Source organism: Thamnophis elegans, chromosome 10, assembly GCF_009769535.1.
Source record: "Thamnophis elegans isolate rThaEle1 chromosome 10, rThaEle1.pri, whole genome shotgun sequence".
Taxonomy (NCBI): domain Eukaryota; kingdom Metazoa; phylum Chordata; class Lepidosauria; order Squamata; family Colubridae; genus Thamnophis; species Thamnophis elegans.
The window spans coordinates 14,993,033-15,009,954 of record NC_045550.1 but is presented as its reverse complement, the minus strand read 5'-3'; the positions used below and the strand labels follow the sequence as shown (position 1 = coordinate 15,009,954).

General features: G+C 33.0%; 1 protein-coding gene across 1 annotated transcript in view; it reads left to right on the top strand.

Annotated features, from left to right (window-relative positions):
- The window catches only part of NHLRC2 (NHL repeat containing 2), a 32,422-nt gene extending 15,732 nt beyond the window's left edge, over window positions 1-16,690 (top strand). Inside the window, exons 6-11 of the mRNA XM_032225314.1 lie at window positions 4,081-4,174; window positions 4,928-5,159; window positions 6,812-6,934; window positions 10,183-10,392; window positions 13,558-13,783; window positions 14,730-16,690. Of these exons, the coding sequence (XP_032081205.1) occupies window positions 4,081-4,174; window positions 4,928-5,159; window positions 6,812-6,934; window positions 10,183-10,392; window positions 13,558-13,783; window positions 14,730-14,986 (1,142 nt within the window). The 3' untranslated portion in view covers window positions 14,987-16,690. The remainder of the gene's footprint in view (window positions 1-4,080; window positions 4,175-4,927; window positions 5,160-6,811; window positions 6,935-10,182; window positions 10,393-13,557; window positions 13,784-14,729) is intronic.
- The last annotated feature ends 232 nt before the right edge of the window (window positions 16,691-16,922 follow it).

Below are 16,922 nucleotides of genomic sequence, written 5' to 3'. Positions count from 1 at the left end.
TAATTTCTATTGCTAAGTGAGGCATTTGTAAAGTGTGACATCGCATGAGCTCATTAAGTAGCGAATGCAATCCCAACAATCCTATTTGCTGTTGTAACTTCAGGACCGCACGGTTGTTAATTGAGGACTTCACATGATCTCTCAATTGGCTTCTGAATGCAATTCAAGATAATATATATCATATTTAAAGCCCTACATGGCACACAACTGGGTTACTTACAGGATTGCCTTTTCCCTATGGTGTTGCCTTTCCCACAAATTCTGACAGGCAAGGTGTATTCTAGATATTTCCAGGAGGAAAGATTTTTCAGTGGTAGTTCTTATTAACTGTTTTCTTCTTGCCACAAAGTTGGCCCTATTCTTTCTGAAAGGTTTCAGAAAGCCTGTCAGGATCTGGTTCTTTCTTTGGGCTTTGGATTACGATATGTGATGTTTTGGAGGGTCGATTGGATGATAATGGCATTTCTGTTTGAATCACAATTTTATTATTTCATTATTGATTATTTCATGTATTTTTGTTTTGTTTTTAAGGAATGACAAATGACGTTAATGACAAAAATTCACCAGATAACTTGGAAATTCCCAATATTTGTATCATAGGGAGCTTTTGTTATAATTTTTAGTTATAAGACCAAGTACCAGTTCGTAATAGTGTCCACCAGAATGCGCTCTACTTTTATACTGTTCACTTATTATATCTATTAAATGTATTACAATATTTTCCCAGAAAAGAAATTATTATTTTTCAGGAAATGATGAATCCCTTGGGAAGCACTGAGGTTACAAAGGTTTTTCAGAGCTATTAATTGTACAGTGTAAATAAATTCCAAAACGAAATTTAGAAGCTCATATGTGTGTGTTATATAATTAATACATATTTTCCTCTATAATAATTTAGAACAAGGGAAACCCATCAGCTCTTAAAAGATTCAAATCACGCACACAATGGTATTGCGTCAATACAGTATCATTTTCCATCCATACCCCTAATCTTTTTGCTTTTATTGGACAACACAGCCTTTGGAAATTAAGGCTACTTCCACAAAAGAAATTAAAATGATTTCTTCCTTTTCCTTTGCCTGAACTCATCACATGGGAAAAGCAAGTAGGAAATTGTATTTCTAAGAAATATCTTTCTGCTTAGAAATATACTTCAGGCTGATTTTAAAATCACAAACTTGGCCACCTTAACAGAGTATACGATTTCTGATCAAAGTTGTTTTTTGTCTTTTTGGAATTCTTAAATTGATAAGATATAATCAAATATTTAAGTTGCTGAAATGTACTGCAGGACCGCAAATATTTCTGAATCAAAACAAAGAGCTAGATTTATAGAAATCCTCAAGATAGCAACTATGCTCAGTAATTATTTGTTTAATGATATTAAAGTTACAGCAGCACTGAAAAAGATGATCTGGTCTTCACAATAACTATCACAGTATCTCTGGAATCACATAATCATATTTCAATCATTTGGCAAACAGGAAGTATTTATGATGGTTGCAGGGTCCTAGGGTCACATGATTGCCATTTGCGACCTTCCAAAAGGCAATGCTAGAAACCAGGTTCATTTAACAACTATGTGATTCAATTAATAATCATGTTTATTCACTTAATGACTGGATAAAAGGTAAAATCAGGAATGACTCAATTAACAATCGTATTGTTTAACTATGGAAGTTATGGTCCCAATTGTTGCCATAAATTGAGAACTATTTGTACTAGTTAATAGCAGAATGGTATTGAACACCTTTATAAAATTCTTAGAGGGAAGGGCCTTCACAAACCTCTGGAGTTCTGAAATACAGGAGAAACAGCAGAGAAAGACACTTTAGCTCTCATTTCAAGTGTGAGAAGTCTAAACAGGCCTTCTCATGACCTTCCTACTGGATTGAGCTAATGCAAGAAAGTATATGATATAATTTAATGATACACAATATAGGCCTTTGTAATACATCACTAGCTTTTTGATTTGGGTAACCTTTGCAATGACAGTACTGACATTAGGCTACTAGATTAAATCAATTTTTGTTAATTTTAAAAATTCTTTTCTATCTCCTTATGCTAACTCTTATATTATTATTTTTAAAATATTTTTTTAATCTTCAATATAATTCACAGTCTGGGGCTGGTAAAAACTTAACAGTTCAAGTCCTAACCAAATCTAAGAGCTATTAAGGTCGCGTTCCTCAACCTTTTGGATCAGTTCGATGGTGAGAGGTTTTTCTGCGAACTGGAATAAATGTGTTTTTTTGTACTGCCTGCATCCCGCAGATGGGACATCAGTTGTTTGCACTAACTGCTTTCTGAAGTGCCACGGACTGGTGCCAGTCTACAGACCGAGGGTAGGGGATTCCTATATTAAGGTAGCATCTGAGTATATATATGCAGTTCTGAGTAGGGTTTCTGCAAAGCCATGATATTTAGGTGTCATAAGTTCAAAACATCCATGTATCTGGGCAGTCCTTTGGTTATTGCTCCAAGGACTCCTAATATTCTTGGTACAACCATTAATTTATTCCTCCCTACTTGCTCAACTTCAATTTGCAAATCAGAATACTTTGATAATTTTTTTCTAGCTGTTTCTCTTCAATTCATGCATCACTTGGAATTGCAATATCAATGAACCAGACTTTTTTTTCTTTTCCACAATAGTTATGTCAGAGGTATTGTGGACCAGATATCTATTTGGATCCAAATGTCCCAAAGGATCTTGACTTGTTCATTTTCAAGAACTTTGTCAATTTGGTGTTTCCAGGAATTTTTGCTGCATTTGAACAAAAACTTCTGATAAAGCTTCCAATGTATAATTTTGGCAGCTCGGTCATGATGTTATAGATAATCAGTCTGAGATTTTGCTACAGCCACTGATAAAGTGATCTACTATTTCATCTTTCTCATTGCATAAGCAACATTTGCTGTTGTTGCTGACATGTTGAATTTTTGCTTTTCCTTTTTTTGATCTCTTTTGGATCTGCAAGGCATATTCTTGGGCAACCAAAATGAAGCCTTCCGTTTCTTTCTTCATCACTCCTGATCTCAACCAGCTCCATCTTAGCTTTGTATCTACCTTTTCTTCAATGTCGTTCAGGTAGTGACTACATAAGCTTCTTTTTCCAATTAAAAAACCTGGTGCTCAATTGTTTCCTTTCGATATTCTGCTTTCAATCTTGTTTTCAAGAGGTTTCCCTTGTTCATCTCCTTCAGCAGAGGTTCTTTTGCTTTTTTTTAATGTAGTCAATTAAACCGTGTTTTTCATCTTCCACAGTTTGTTTCACCTGTAAGAGACTTCTGTCACCTGAGAGCTTGGCAAGTGCAATAGAGCAACATCAGTTTTTAGGTGCAGAGCATGGTGCATTGTCATTAGTTTTGTCTTTCGATCCAAGTTATCAAGTTCTAGTTAAGTCAAATTTATTTGCCACTCATCACAGGATTCAAAGTGACTCTTCTGAGATTACTACAAAATTCTGAATCAAACAGGTAGAAGTTATCAAAAATATTTTTATTCTTGTAGTACAGTCTAATTCTTTGCTGAATTAGAGCCTTAGAACAACAAGAATCATAATTAGATACTACTGTAAACTGCTACAGTGTTAAGCAATCCAGTGATACAAATTATTTCAAATCATGGTAAGAATTAATATTAGTCCTTTGCTACCTTTCATATTAGTTGTAATTGTTAACAAACTTCAGTCCCACACTACTCACCATTGATGTATCATTAGTTGCACAATGATTACAAACATTTCTCATTTTAGGAAATGGTAAATGTTTTTATGGCATTTCTTGCTCTGGAAATTGTTTTTTTGAATATACTTAGAGTTTTATAAGCACCTGGTAAGTATTTAAAGCCTAGATTAATTTAGCTTGAAAAGTGCAGGCACAATTGCTGGTGGGGATAAATTTTGTACAGTATTATAAAAATAGAATTATATATATATTGAGCATTTGAATCATCCAAATTGAGAATGAAAACATGTCTACAGAGCAATTTGAAATTATTTTTATATAAGAAATGAGGCAATTTGCTACCCAAAGGTCATTTATTGTCACTTTAATCATGTGTTATTATTGTTTCAGCAACTTATGAAGATGGTGTTCTTTGGATTGCCATGGCAGGCATACATCAAATCTGGGCACTTATGTTGGAAATTGGAAAACTTCCTAAAGGAAGGTATGCTTGAATATTAGACTGCCTTACCATCATCCTATGTTCATATTATTTGTTTACAGTATTTATTTATTAGACTTGCTTGCCACTCATCTCGCCTAGGAATAGCTGATAATAATCTGATAGTGCAACACTAATAAATATTGTTATGCATACCTTCTCAGTCTAGTTTTAATTTATCCAACTATTCAGAAAGAAATGCAAACTATTTTGAATAATGAGAATTTGAATAGGCATGTCCTCTTTTCATTAAAGCAATGGTTGATTGATTCATTGATGATGATCAACCAACAACTTGGTTTCAACTCTTAATGACCACATAGATGGACCTTATCCTGGATAATCTACCCTGACCTGCCCCTTCAGATCTTTCAACAGTACATTTATCACTGCTGTAATCAAGTTGTCTTCTTGATTGGTTGCTAGGAAAGGGTTGCTATTATGGAGGTAAAATGAACTAAATCTATCTTGTAAGATAATTGACTTCTTGGAGAAAAATAAGTTATAAAAGAAATAACATTAAAAAATATTAGCACGTGTTACGTACATTATAGAAATCTCCCTCTCTCTGTGTGTATTATACTCACTGACCATTGCATAAAATACATTTTGAATTATTTCATAATTTTAAAAAATATGGAAAAGAAAGCTTATTTTTGTTCACAATGTCAAACACATTGAATGTAACATGTTGTGTAAACTTGTTTAAGTGCAGGTAGAGCCTATGTAAATCTCACACCCATCCTTTTTTTAAAGTGATTTGAAGAAAGGAACTTGTCTTCGGTTTGCTGGAAGTGGAAATGAAGAAAACCGAAACAATGCATATCCCCACAAAGCAGGCTTTGCTCAGCCTTCTGGTCTCTCTGTTGCTGCTGAAGATCCATGGAGTTGCCTTTTTGTTGCAGACAGTGAGAGTAGTACTGTGCGAACAATTTCTCTAAAAGATGGTACTGTGAAACACCTTGTAGGAGGCGAGAGAGATCCAATGGTAATCTAAATCTATATTTCTCTGTGTTTCCTTTGATCCTACACAGCCAGATCAGAAAATCTCTGACCCTATGTATACAAGCTTATTTTAAATGCCAATTTATCACATTTTATTTGTTACTTACTACAATAGTTAATTGAGATCATTAAAAAAAGATTAACTTTCAGTACAATTGAATTAGTCTGCTAATAATCACCAGATTCATGCCAGCAAGCAGATATATCAGCTGTGAAACCAGAAGGTACAATGAAGATTTGTTTTCAAATTTTGTTTTAGGAAAAATAGTTGCTATATTAAATAATAAACAATCTTCTCTTATCAATGGATAACAAAAGTTGAATTTTGCCATTCATATCTTTAATCACAATATTTTAAAAATAGCCATTAATATTCTGAAATGAAGGCAGGCATAAGTGAAAAAAAAATAATCAAAAAATGGTCTCAATGTTTTGTAATCATGAAGATGAACCAAAGGGCTAGTCTAAGTGCTTCATTAAGAATCTTTAATACATAACCGTATGTCATTGCATCACTTACTGATTCAGAAGAAAAAATGATCTCTCATTTCTTTGAGTTTAGATTAGATTTGTTTTGATTTGTTTTGGTTGCCCATCTTTAAGTGATTCTGAGCAACTCATAACAGGTAAAAATAATCCAATGCAAACCAATTAAAATGAATATTTAAAAACTTAGAAAACTAACCACAATAATTTTAAAAACAGAAAATCATGATAAGTGGCAAAATTCACACATCAGCAAAACACAGGTATTGGAACAGCTCCCTACTTTTATTGTTCTGCTGCATAAAAACAGATACATGAGCGCCAAGAGCTAGATTAGGAATATTCCACATTTTCAAGATCAACAAAAAAAACCTTTGAATAGAATTCACTCTGTTTCAGTGTATATAATAATTCTTATTTTAAATATCTGAATTGATACTGTGAAATGGCAGGATAAAATTTTGAATTGAAGTGAATTGAAATACCTTTATTGTCTTTTCCGGTATACACAATGACATACATTAAAATAAAATTCCTATGAACTGCTCTCAGAAAAAAAAAATATGACAGCAGCAACATCAACAAATGCCAAATTATACAGACATTGCACCACATGTGTGTCTGTGTGTTTGTGTAAATCGTAGTCAATTTTTAATACATAGAGAGGGAAAAAGTCTTGAGAGTTAACAAGGTTGATACGATATGGTACAAAGCTATTACAGAATTTGTTCTACTTCGGATACTGCAAAGTCTCCTTCCAGAAGATAACCAGGAAAACCAGTCATAGAGAGGATATGTAGAATCCCTGACAATACTGCATGCCCTGGCAAGCATCACTTATATGCCATGTCCTGGATAGAGGGAAGTGAACTTCCAATAATCTTTTCTGCTCTCCTCACCATTCTCGGCAGAGCCTTCTGGTCTGAAACAGTAACACTTTTCATGATTAGAGCGATAACCCAATAGATATATATAGTTTAGTTCTGAGATTAATGCCAAATTATTGCTTATTGTCAAGAAAAAATGTTTTTTATGAATCTACTTTGAATTCAAGTTAATGTTTTAGCAAGTCACACTGATTATTATTAACTTTAATTAAAAATTTTAATTGAATCATCAATGCAATGCCTCCCAAATATTTTTTTTAAGAATTTATTTGCTTTTGGTGATGTTGATGGATCTGGGACCAATGCAAAGCTACAGCACCCATTAGGAGTAGCTTGGGACAAGAAAAGAAGCCTCCTTTACGTTGCAGATTCCTATAATCATAAGGTGAGCTTGCATACTTCATTTTCACTAGAAAATCTAGTTTATTATTCAGTAATATCAAACCTTGTATTGAAGAATACAGCGGTATCTCTCTTTGTATATTTGCATATATTTTTACAGTTTCTTTTTATATTTCATATTGCAAATGATATTTTAGTTTTGAATTTGTACCACAAAAGTACTTCAAGTACATAAGTACATAAAGTACCTCAAATGAATTCTAGCCATTGATGAATAACAGGTAAAAGTACTAAACATGGAATCAAAATGATTAAAAATATTTCTTTATTTTTTTTACCCAACAAACTGAAGAATGGTTAGCTCCCATGATTCAACTTACTAAAACCTAGCCAGACACACAGCACATCAGAGCTAGACAAGGCTCTTTATTGCATACTAGGATGAAATGATTATAAATAGTGATTACCTTTTGTCAGCTTCAGTTGAAGGTGGTTCTTATAGTCCAATGGTTAATGCCTATGTTTCTTTTCCGCACCTTTCCTGCAGCTTTGTGTTTTGTAGCCTTGGATCTTGGTAGTGTTGATTATTGAAATAGCCAACATTTCTGACTTGCAAAAATCTAGCCTCCTAAACCTAGCTCTATCTTAGAGGTTAAAGTTTCCATTGCTTTATGATTTAATCTCTTATTTGTGAATTTTATACTAGTCACATTTATGAATCTAATCCATAAACATTACAGCAAGTTGATGAATTTGTGTTCCTTGTTAAAATGTATATTAAATATATGGAAATGGCTGGAGATACTTAAATATGTCAAAATAAAGTTAGAAAAGAAGAGGGTAATATGTGATCTGTCAAAAGAAATTAATGTTGATCAAAAGAAGCAGACAGATTGTGCATAAGAATGTTCTTCTGCCTACTTTATTATACAGAAGTGAGAGTTTGGTATGAGAATAAATAAATGCTAAATGCAATGGGAATGGGTTACTTAAGAAGCATTCGCGGTAAAGCAAGAAGAGATAAGATCATTAATGTATAGCTGTTGAATTAATGTAGATTGGCCACAAAAATGAAACTTCCACCAAAGGAACATGTTAAACTGATATGATGCAATCTCAAAACTGAGGGAGCTTTAGAGCTCTATGACCTTAGTTCTTTTCTTGCAGACATTTCAGTACCCAAACTAGATAAAACCATCAACTCTAGGACTAATAATGTTACCAATTTGGGTACTGAAACATCTGCAAGAAAAAATCCAAATTCAGAGAGCTCCTAGAACCTTTCACTGTGAGCTACAAATATTCTTCTTGATTGAAAATTCAAAACCTAATATACAATATATGACAGAAAAATGATAGTCAAGCGTAAGACTGAGAAAGCTATTGTTCAGCAGAATTGATGAAATTCTTAAAAACAGAGGATTATATCAGCCTTACCAGGTAGACCGGACAGGAAACACTACTTGAGCTAATTCTATTTTCTTGTAAGGCTACATTTACAGAATCTTATAAACCTAAAAGTCCTTTACAGTGCAAGAAACTGAACCTCTTGCCCTCCATTGTGCAGCACTCCCTCATCTGATGGTTTCCTACGTAGCATTTTTGTCCTCATCTCCTATGGCCAATCCTACAAAACATTAAAAAATAACTGCTCAACATTTCGGTTGAGAAGTTTAAAAAACAAAATACATGATTGATTGATTTGGTGATTGATAATCTTTACTACCATCACTGGCCTAAAATGAAACAATCAGCTTCACAAAAACGAATAAAAGGACGAAGCATAGAATGCCAAGAGATAAGAAGAAAGGAAATACATTATCCCGAAAGGACAATAAAAACACCCTGAGCTCTAAACAATTTCTAAGATATCAATAAGAGTGCATATGACATTTACTGTAGTATAGTATGTTCATATAGCAGGGTATTTAAAGTAGAACCTAAATAATAAATAATAAAAAAAGTAAAATACTGAAGCAATGTATGAATCAGTGCATTGATGTGGAAACTAGCATGGTTTTCAAGAACAGAAATATGCTAAAGAGGAGAACAGAATAGAATAGAATTCTCTTTATTGGAGAAGTGTGATTGGACACACAAGGAATTTGTCTTTGGTGCATATGCTTTCAGGGTACATAAAGAAAAATAAAATACATTCATCAAGAATTATAAGATACAACACTTAATGCTAGTCATGGATTATTAATAAGCAATCAGATCATACGAGGAAACAAATAAAACAATATACATTGTAAAGATACAAGCAACATGGTTATAGTCATAAGTAGGAAGAGATAGATTCTAGGAAGGATGAGAAGAATAATAGTAATGCAGTCTTAGTAAATAATTTGACAGTATTGTGGGAATTAGTTGTTTAGCAGAGTGGTGGCATTTGGGGAAAACTGTCCTTGTGTCTAGTTGTTCTGATGTGCAGTGCCTTTAGTATTGTTTTGAGGGTAGAAGTTGAAACAATTTATGTCCAGGATGTAAGGGATGTCTGTAGATATTTTCACAGCCCTCTTTTTGACTTGTGCAGTATTTGTTGTTGTTGTTAGTTGCGAAGTCGTGTACAGGTCCTCAATGGAAGGCATGATGGTAGCAATTGGTTTTTTGCGGTTCTAATTATCCGTTGAAGTCTGTGCCTGTCTTGTATAGTTGCAGATCCAAACCAGACGGTCATAGAGGTGCAGATGACAGACTTAATTCCTCTGTAGAACTGAATCAACAGCTCTTTGGGCTGTTTGAGCTTACTGAGTTGGCGCAGAAAGAACATTCTTTGTTGTGCTTTTTGATGTTAGGTGTCCATGAATGTTTAATTAATATTATAATAAATATTTTTGGAGAAAACTGAGTTTAGATTTCATTTTTCCATAATAAAATAAATTAATACTATTGTTAGAAATAGTATTAGAAAATACTATTGTTCCTTGCCTTTAATTTGTTTTATTCACTACTTTTTACTATTTTTATGTACACTATAAAGTTACTTATCTGAAAAGAGAATAGCTGTGGTGGTTATGTACATACAAAAAAGTGAGAACTATTATTAATTTGAGTCATGAACCAGTACTAAGTCTAATATCAGTGGGTTGCCATTGATTATTATTTTGATATTAGTCAATCTTTGTTCCTATATGTTTTTTAAAAGTAGTTTGTAATTTCTAGATAATCTCTTTATAGTCATTTTAAAAGGAATATGAATAGGATTTATTAGGACATTCTTCAAAAAATTAAAGAAATAGCGTAACATTACTTTATGTTCTACAAGGCGTCTTGTTTGTTTTGTTCTAGATTAAATTTGTAGATCCCAAAATGAAGAATTGCGCCACTTTAGCAGGTACAGGAGAAGCAAGCAACATAATTGGTTCCACCATTACCACATCAACTTTTAATGAACCAGGAGGCCTATGTGTTGAAGATGGAGGACAATTCCTTTATATTGCAGATACCAACAATCATCAAATTAAAGTGATAGATTTAGAAACTCGTACTGTTTCACTGGTAAGTTACTATATTAAAAATATGGATAGAATTTTTTATTTGAAATAAATAATTAGAAGTAAATTTAATTCTACTACCTGGATTGCATTATACATGCATTATTGCAGTGTTTTATAATCGCCTGGCAAACAGAATTGCTTTTGTGTTAAGGATATCCTGTTAAGCTTAAAATAAATGTTCCATCTGTTTTAAGAGGTTAAAAAGGACACTACTGCCATTAGAATAAGCCGAGATAGAAGAACCTCAGCTTTCAGAACTTATTTTTATATAGATATTTGAGGTATGATTTAATCTCATCTTGCTCTATTGAGCTGCTTTAAGAAACACTTGTTCCTTCAGTCCATTTCCCCATAAACTTGAAATAAGGCCCATATTATTGAATCATTTGAATACAAATGAAGAAAATATTTGGATTTATTAATATTAGTCTGGGCTCTACTAAATTAAGAAGCCTTGCAGCTTGAAACAGACCATTAGGAAAATGGTGAGAAGGGATGTGGTATGCAGTAAATAGTCTTTCACCTCTAAGACTTGCTTATATGATGGTCAAGAAGGATGACAGCCCTGCATATTCCCAATGTACCTCAAAGAATGTTCTACAGTGCTGCTTCTCTTTGGCCATGTCATGGAAGCCACCTTTCAGGGCATTTCGAAATCAAGTACTTCATTATAATGAACAACATTATTTCCCTTTGCTGTACTCAAGCCAGACAATAAAACTGTCAGCATAATAAATTCATAAACAAATAGTTATGCATTAAAATGTCATAAAATCACACATAAGATTTATAAAAGACTAAAAATCATATAACATATTCTTTTATTTATCATGTGAAATTAGAAGCTTCAATATCATACTCGGAGTCTGTTTTATCATAGACTCATAGTGTTGGAAAGAGTCCTGGATATCTTCTAGTCCTGCTATTTAGCCAGGCAGGAATTCTCATACCATCTCAAACAAATGGCTGTCCAATCTTTACCTGAAAACATCCAATGATGGAGTAGCCAAGCTATCCATGGTTTAAGAATTCTCACAGCAAAGAAATTCCTTCTTATTTGTGATTGGATCTCTCTCTCTCATTCTTATTGTACTATTCAGTGTTTTGAAGAATAAATCCATATCGTCTTCTAAGACACACCTTATCACACAGGTATCAGACGAAACATTCTCAGTTTTTAAAATAATTTAATAATTTCAGTTTAGGGGCTGTCTGATTCTAACCAGTGTTTGTGAAGCACAAATGTTATGTGGGCTTATTCCTTGCATTCTGGACTAGATGTTCATAATATTTAGACTCTATTGTCTTCTTTTGGCTGTTAGCTCACCACTTTCCAATTTGTTTCTTAGGCTTTGATAGTCCAAAATGGAACATAATATTCTAGTGCAATATGACCAGTGCAGCATTGAGTGTAACAATTACTCCTATGATCTAACACTTTTATCTCTGGATATATAGGTCAAGATTGTACTGGCTGTTTTGACAGATGTTTAATCTGTGGTCCTTATAAACATTCACACTGACCAAATATTGCTATCTTGTATCTATATTACTGCAACATCAACAATGAAAAGATCCGATTGGATAGATTGATGTTATAGTCTGAAGAGATCAGATTTTCTTTTATGCTTTGGAATGTGTCAAAAAGTATATATAGATACATATATTATTGAAGAAAGTGTATGTTATATATGTATGTAAAATAATTGTAAAGGATATTTTAAGATAGCGTGTGCAAACAATATTATTCTTTTTACTTCAAAAGTAGAAGTATAATTAATCCTATACTTGTCTTCAGAACTTGGTTTTGCCTTATTAGCACATTTTGCAAAATTACTTAAAGAAATGTATTGTCACAGCATTAATAAAAGAATATCTGCTGCTTCCTCAAGTGATTTTTAAAATCAAATATTTATTTTATTTTTTATAATTCATCATATAAAACTAATTGCCAAAATATATTTATTGGGTTTTTAAAATTGGAAATCCATAGTTATCACAACTTTAGTGAAATACCATGTCTTAGTGATATTGGGAGTAGTAGCAGTTGTAAAAAATGAATAACATTAATAACATTAATGTAATAAACATCTTATTGTAAGCACCATTAATAACTGTTGGGCATGAGCATCCCTATACATCCAAACAAGTCAAAACTGCCAAGAAATGTAGCATTTATCAACTCTTTTGTTTGACTTGAAACAAAAAGACAAATGCATTGGAAAGCTATGTATAAGATATGCCAGTCTAGAAAGTCTACTTAATAGTAATATACCAAACATCTTCTGCAAAGCATGATCTTTGATTTCCTTTCAAAATGCAAAAAGAATGACTGATGGGATTGCTTGCTAATCATTCTATTACTTTTATATGTTTTTATCCAGTTGTTATTCAGACAATTTTGAAACTTGAACTTGCGAAAATTGAAGGAATAATAGTGTTTACTAAAACAGATTAACAGCCTAATTTCAGGCATGCTTCTTTTCAAAAGGGAGTTTCTTCTGCATCCCATTTTGAATATAATTCCACTGTGTATGTAGGGAGTTTGTTCTCCTTCCCACAAAAAGGGGATGTTTATACCTGATTGAAGTTTTGTTTTACAAGAACAGAACAAACTAACCCAAGTAATTTACTTAATGTATTTGAGTAGTGCTTCAAATGCCAAAGCATTTTGAAGCAATTTACAATAAAACATAAATGATACATAATAAAACTCTATATTACAACAACATAAACTAATATACATGCATACAATACATTTTATTTAATACAAAATATATTCATTAAAAATGAGGAAAGGGTGGGAAAGCTTTCTTCCAACATTCATACTAAGAAGACCCTCAGGAAGTAGAGACTTATCAACAAGGGTCTAAAATGACAATGAACATAGAGAACATTCCAGATCACAACTATCACCATTGTCCTGCATTGCCTCATGAGGAACAACCGTCTGGACCACATCTGGTGATGTCTCATTCCTTTCCTTATATGGAAAGGTTCCAAGGAATCACCTTATGCATCAGTTCCTTGGTTTTTGCTGAGGTTGACAATAATTCAATTTGCAATACTTGCTCTAAAAATCCCATCTGAATCAGCCTGATAAAGACATTTTCAAACTTTAGAATATGAATATTTCAAAAATTAATGTTTTCTATTGCTTTGATAGCTTCCTCTTCTACATATTGACACAGTGGACTCTATAACTAGAAGGAGTATTAAAATGACTGATAAAACAGAACTACCAATGCTCCCTAAATCGGCTCCACATTTTCAGCTACCTTCGTTGACTGTAAGTCCAGGCCAAGCACTTCAGTTCGTGCTGATGCTCAACTTGCCTCCAAATACTAAACTGACTGAAGAAGCACCAAGTGCCTGGTTTTTTACTGCAGAAGGTAAAAGAGTCCATGTTCCTGTTTATAGGGGATATATGTTAAGTCTCTGTTTCTCTGTTATCCTAATACATTGACTTAGATGGTAGAGGCCTAGTATTTTTAAAAAAAATCTTACAGATAGATATATCCTTATTATCCTACAGAATTTTCATTTAAACCCGACTTTCTAACAGTAATTTTAAATTAAATGCACAGCCCATAATTAAAACATTTTATTTATAACAATTTATATGACCTAAGTTTAATTACAATCTTGTAGGCAATTGGAAAAAATGGAGCTGGTTGAACTAGTTAAATCTTTATCCCATTCACAAGGAGGCTACTTTTGAGTAACAAAAAATGGATAATTTTTTTAAAAATTACCTGCATATAAATATCAAGTTCTTTCATTTGCATATACTTTTTTATAAACTTTTGAGTACTTGAATAATTACCATATTTTTATGACTATAAGACTTACCCCCCTCCCCCAAAAAAGTGGGTGGAAATGTCTGTGCATCTTATAGAGTGAATTTGCAGTCGGGGGGGGGGGGGATGGTGTGGCACCGATCAGCTGTTCTAGGCGGCAGAGATCTTCACCGCCGTCCATTCGCCACTGATCACAATGGCGGTGGTGAAGGGCAGCCACAGCAAATGGGCCGCCACGTGAACACGCTAGCCAGATGAATATCAGATGGATGCTGGACACAGATTTTATTTTTCTTGTTTTCCTCCTCTAAAGCTAATGTGCGTCTTATAGTCCGGATCATTTTATAGTCCTAAAAATACGGTATATACTTCAGCTTGTTTTTCCTGTATTATGATTTAGTTCCTGCATTAATCTGATTCTGTCCTGTGAAAGTCTTCTACTGGTTCCTCTATAGTTGTTTTACTACAAACCATAATAATAATGTTTTATGATTAGATGAAATCATAAAATCATAATAGTGTACATTTTCTTTTCTAGGTAATGAATGGCTACTTTGTGATCCTCATAGATCTGGGACAATTACAGATATATTTGAACAGCCTATAATCCAATTTCAGCTACCCACTAACTGCCTGTCAGCTGAAGCTTTATTGTCAATCAACGTGTGCCTCTATTACTGTAGCAAGGACAGTAATGCCTGCATGATGAAAGGAATCTCATTCAACCAGCCTTTACATATAGCAAATGTAAACCAAAAAAGCATAGCTCCAATTGAGCTCAAATATACATTTTAATTTTAAGCACAGCAAAGCAAAAAACCATTTATAGGCTTATTTACCTAATTTTTTACTGCAAAACAAACTTAACTTTTGCAATACTATATATGTATTATTACATGTATGAACTTAAAGCACACCTTGCAAAAATGTATGTTTGCATAAATGGAATGTGAGAAATCATGAAACTGTATCTAAATCTTAGTACCTTGTTAACTTATAATATAAGCAATAAATGCTAAAGGGTTGGGATCACTGTGAAAAAAACAAATCTAAACATAGAAAAGATCGATTTCTATCTTCAGAGCACAATCTTAATGTTGGAAACTCACATTCGTTTGATTTTTTGCCCTGTGTTATATAAACATTTGTCATCACATGTTTTCTGGACCAGGAGGCCTTGCTCACTGTCACTCATGCCTTGATCACCTGTTTGTTGAATTACTGAAGTGAGCAAGGTCCTCTACGTGGACCTACCCTTAAAGATCACTTAGAAGTTACTACTGGTCCAGCATGCAGCAGTGTGTGCTTGAGATTTGACTATATTCAACCATTGCTGTGCAAGCTATCTTAGCTTCTAGTTGTTTTTTGAGTGCAATTCAATGTTGGTTACTACTTTACAGCCTTAAATGGCTGTAGGACCAAGTCATCCTACCAGATCAGATAACATGGTCAGACTAGGTCCCTTTTCTTAAATGTTACCTCTGATGGGACCTTTAAGACAACACTTTCAATCGCTGCCTTGACCCTTTGAAACCGCCTGTTCCTTGATATTTGGCTCCCACCCTTTAACTTCTGAAGGGCTAGTTCTTTCCTCAGACTTTGGGCTAGGATAGAACTGAGCCCAGCAAATGTAAGTTTATAACATATCGCAGCGGTGTGGTTGGATTATATGGTGGGTTAATCTGGTTTAGCTGGTTTTATTTATATTGTGTCACCTAGAGATTTTATGTATAAGAAAGATGGCCTAAGAGTTTTATAAATAAATCATCAACATTTTGTTTCAAATACAAGCAAAATAATGAAAAATAAAATATGCAGTGAAAAATAGTTTTTAACAAAAGCTAAAGTTTTTTTTAAAAAAATAATATTTAAACCACATGTTCCACATATGTTTGTTAATGACTTACATAGAGTAATTTCTATGCAAAAGCTAAATGAATTGATATTTATAGCTATGAATAATATTTTTAATAATAAAATCTGAAAAATTAAAAAGATGAAAGATATTTTTTATTATCTACAATCATAAACTGCTTGTTAAGACTTATTTTCAAAGAGAGAATGGTATGGGGGTGCAGGGGTGTGTGTGGTATGGTAGGATATGGTGTATAATATGGTATGAGTTTTAAACAATATTTACCTGTATAAAGGAAAGATACAAAACAGATCACATTCCAAAAATACTACTATTGTCAAAATTATATAGAATTTAATACTTCACCAGCAATCCATCCTATTATGCAAACTACTTTTAAGAATTCTTTTAAGTGCAATTGTGCGTTGATAAAGAAATAGCAGGCATGGTGTTATTCTTTGTTTTTTTAAAGGTTTATTCCCCTCATAGATCTTTTTATAGTTAAAAAGAAAAATTCCAGTATAATAAGACTTATCCAAGTAATCAATGGCATTTCTTCAAATAATTTGTTTTTAAATTATTTTAAATGCCATCTTGGATAAAAATCAGAAACTTACTCATACATTTCAATCCCTGACTTTTTTTTTAAAAAAAAATATTTTGCATAGAAGTCTCTGCTCACAGAACCACTCTTTTAGATCAGGAAATTAATTGACTTTCTCTATTCCCACCAGGCTGAGAGTAAAGATGTTGATTTAACCTATGCTATGAATTCATTTTAAAAGGTTTCACTGGCAGTTAAGCAGAATGGAAGTTACTGCATGATAACCTTTAAAAGTTAAACAGATTTTATATTTGATTTCATACACTATATAT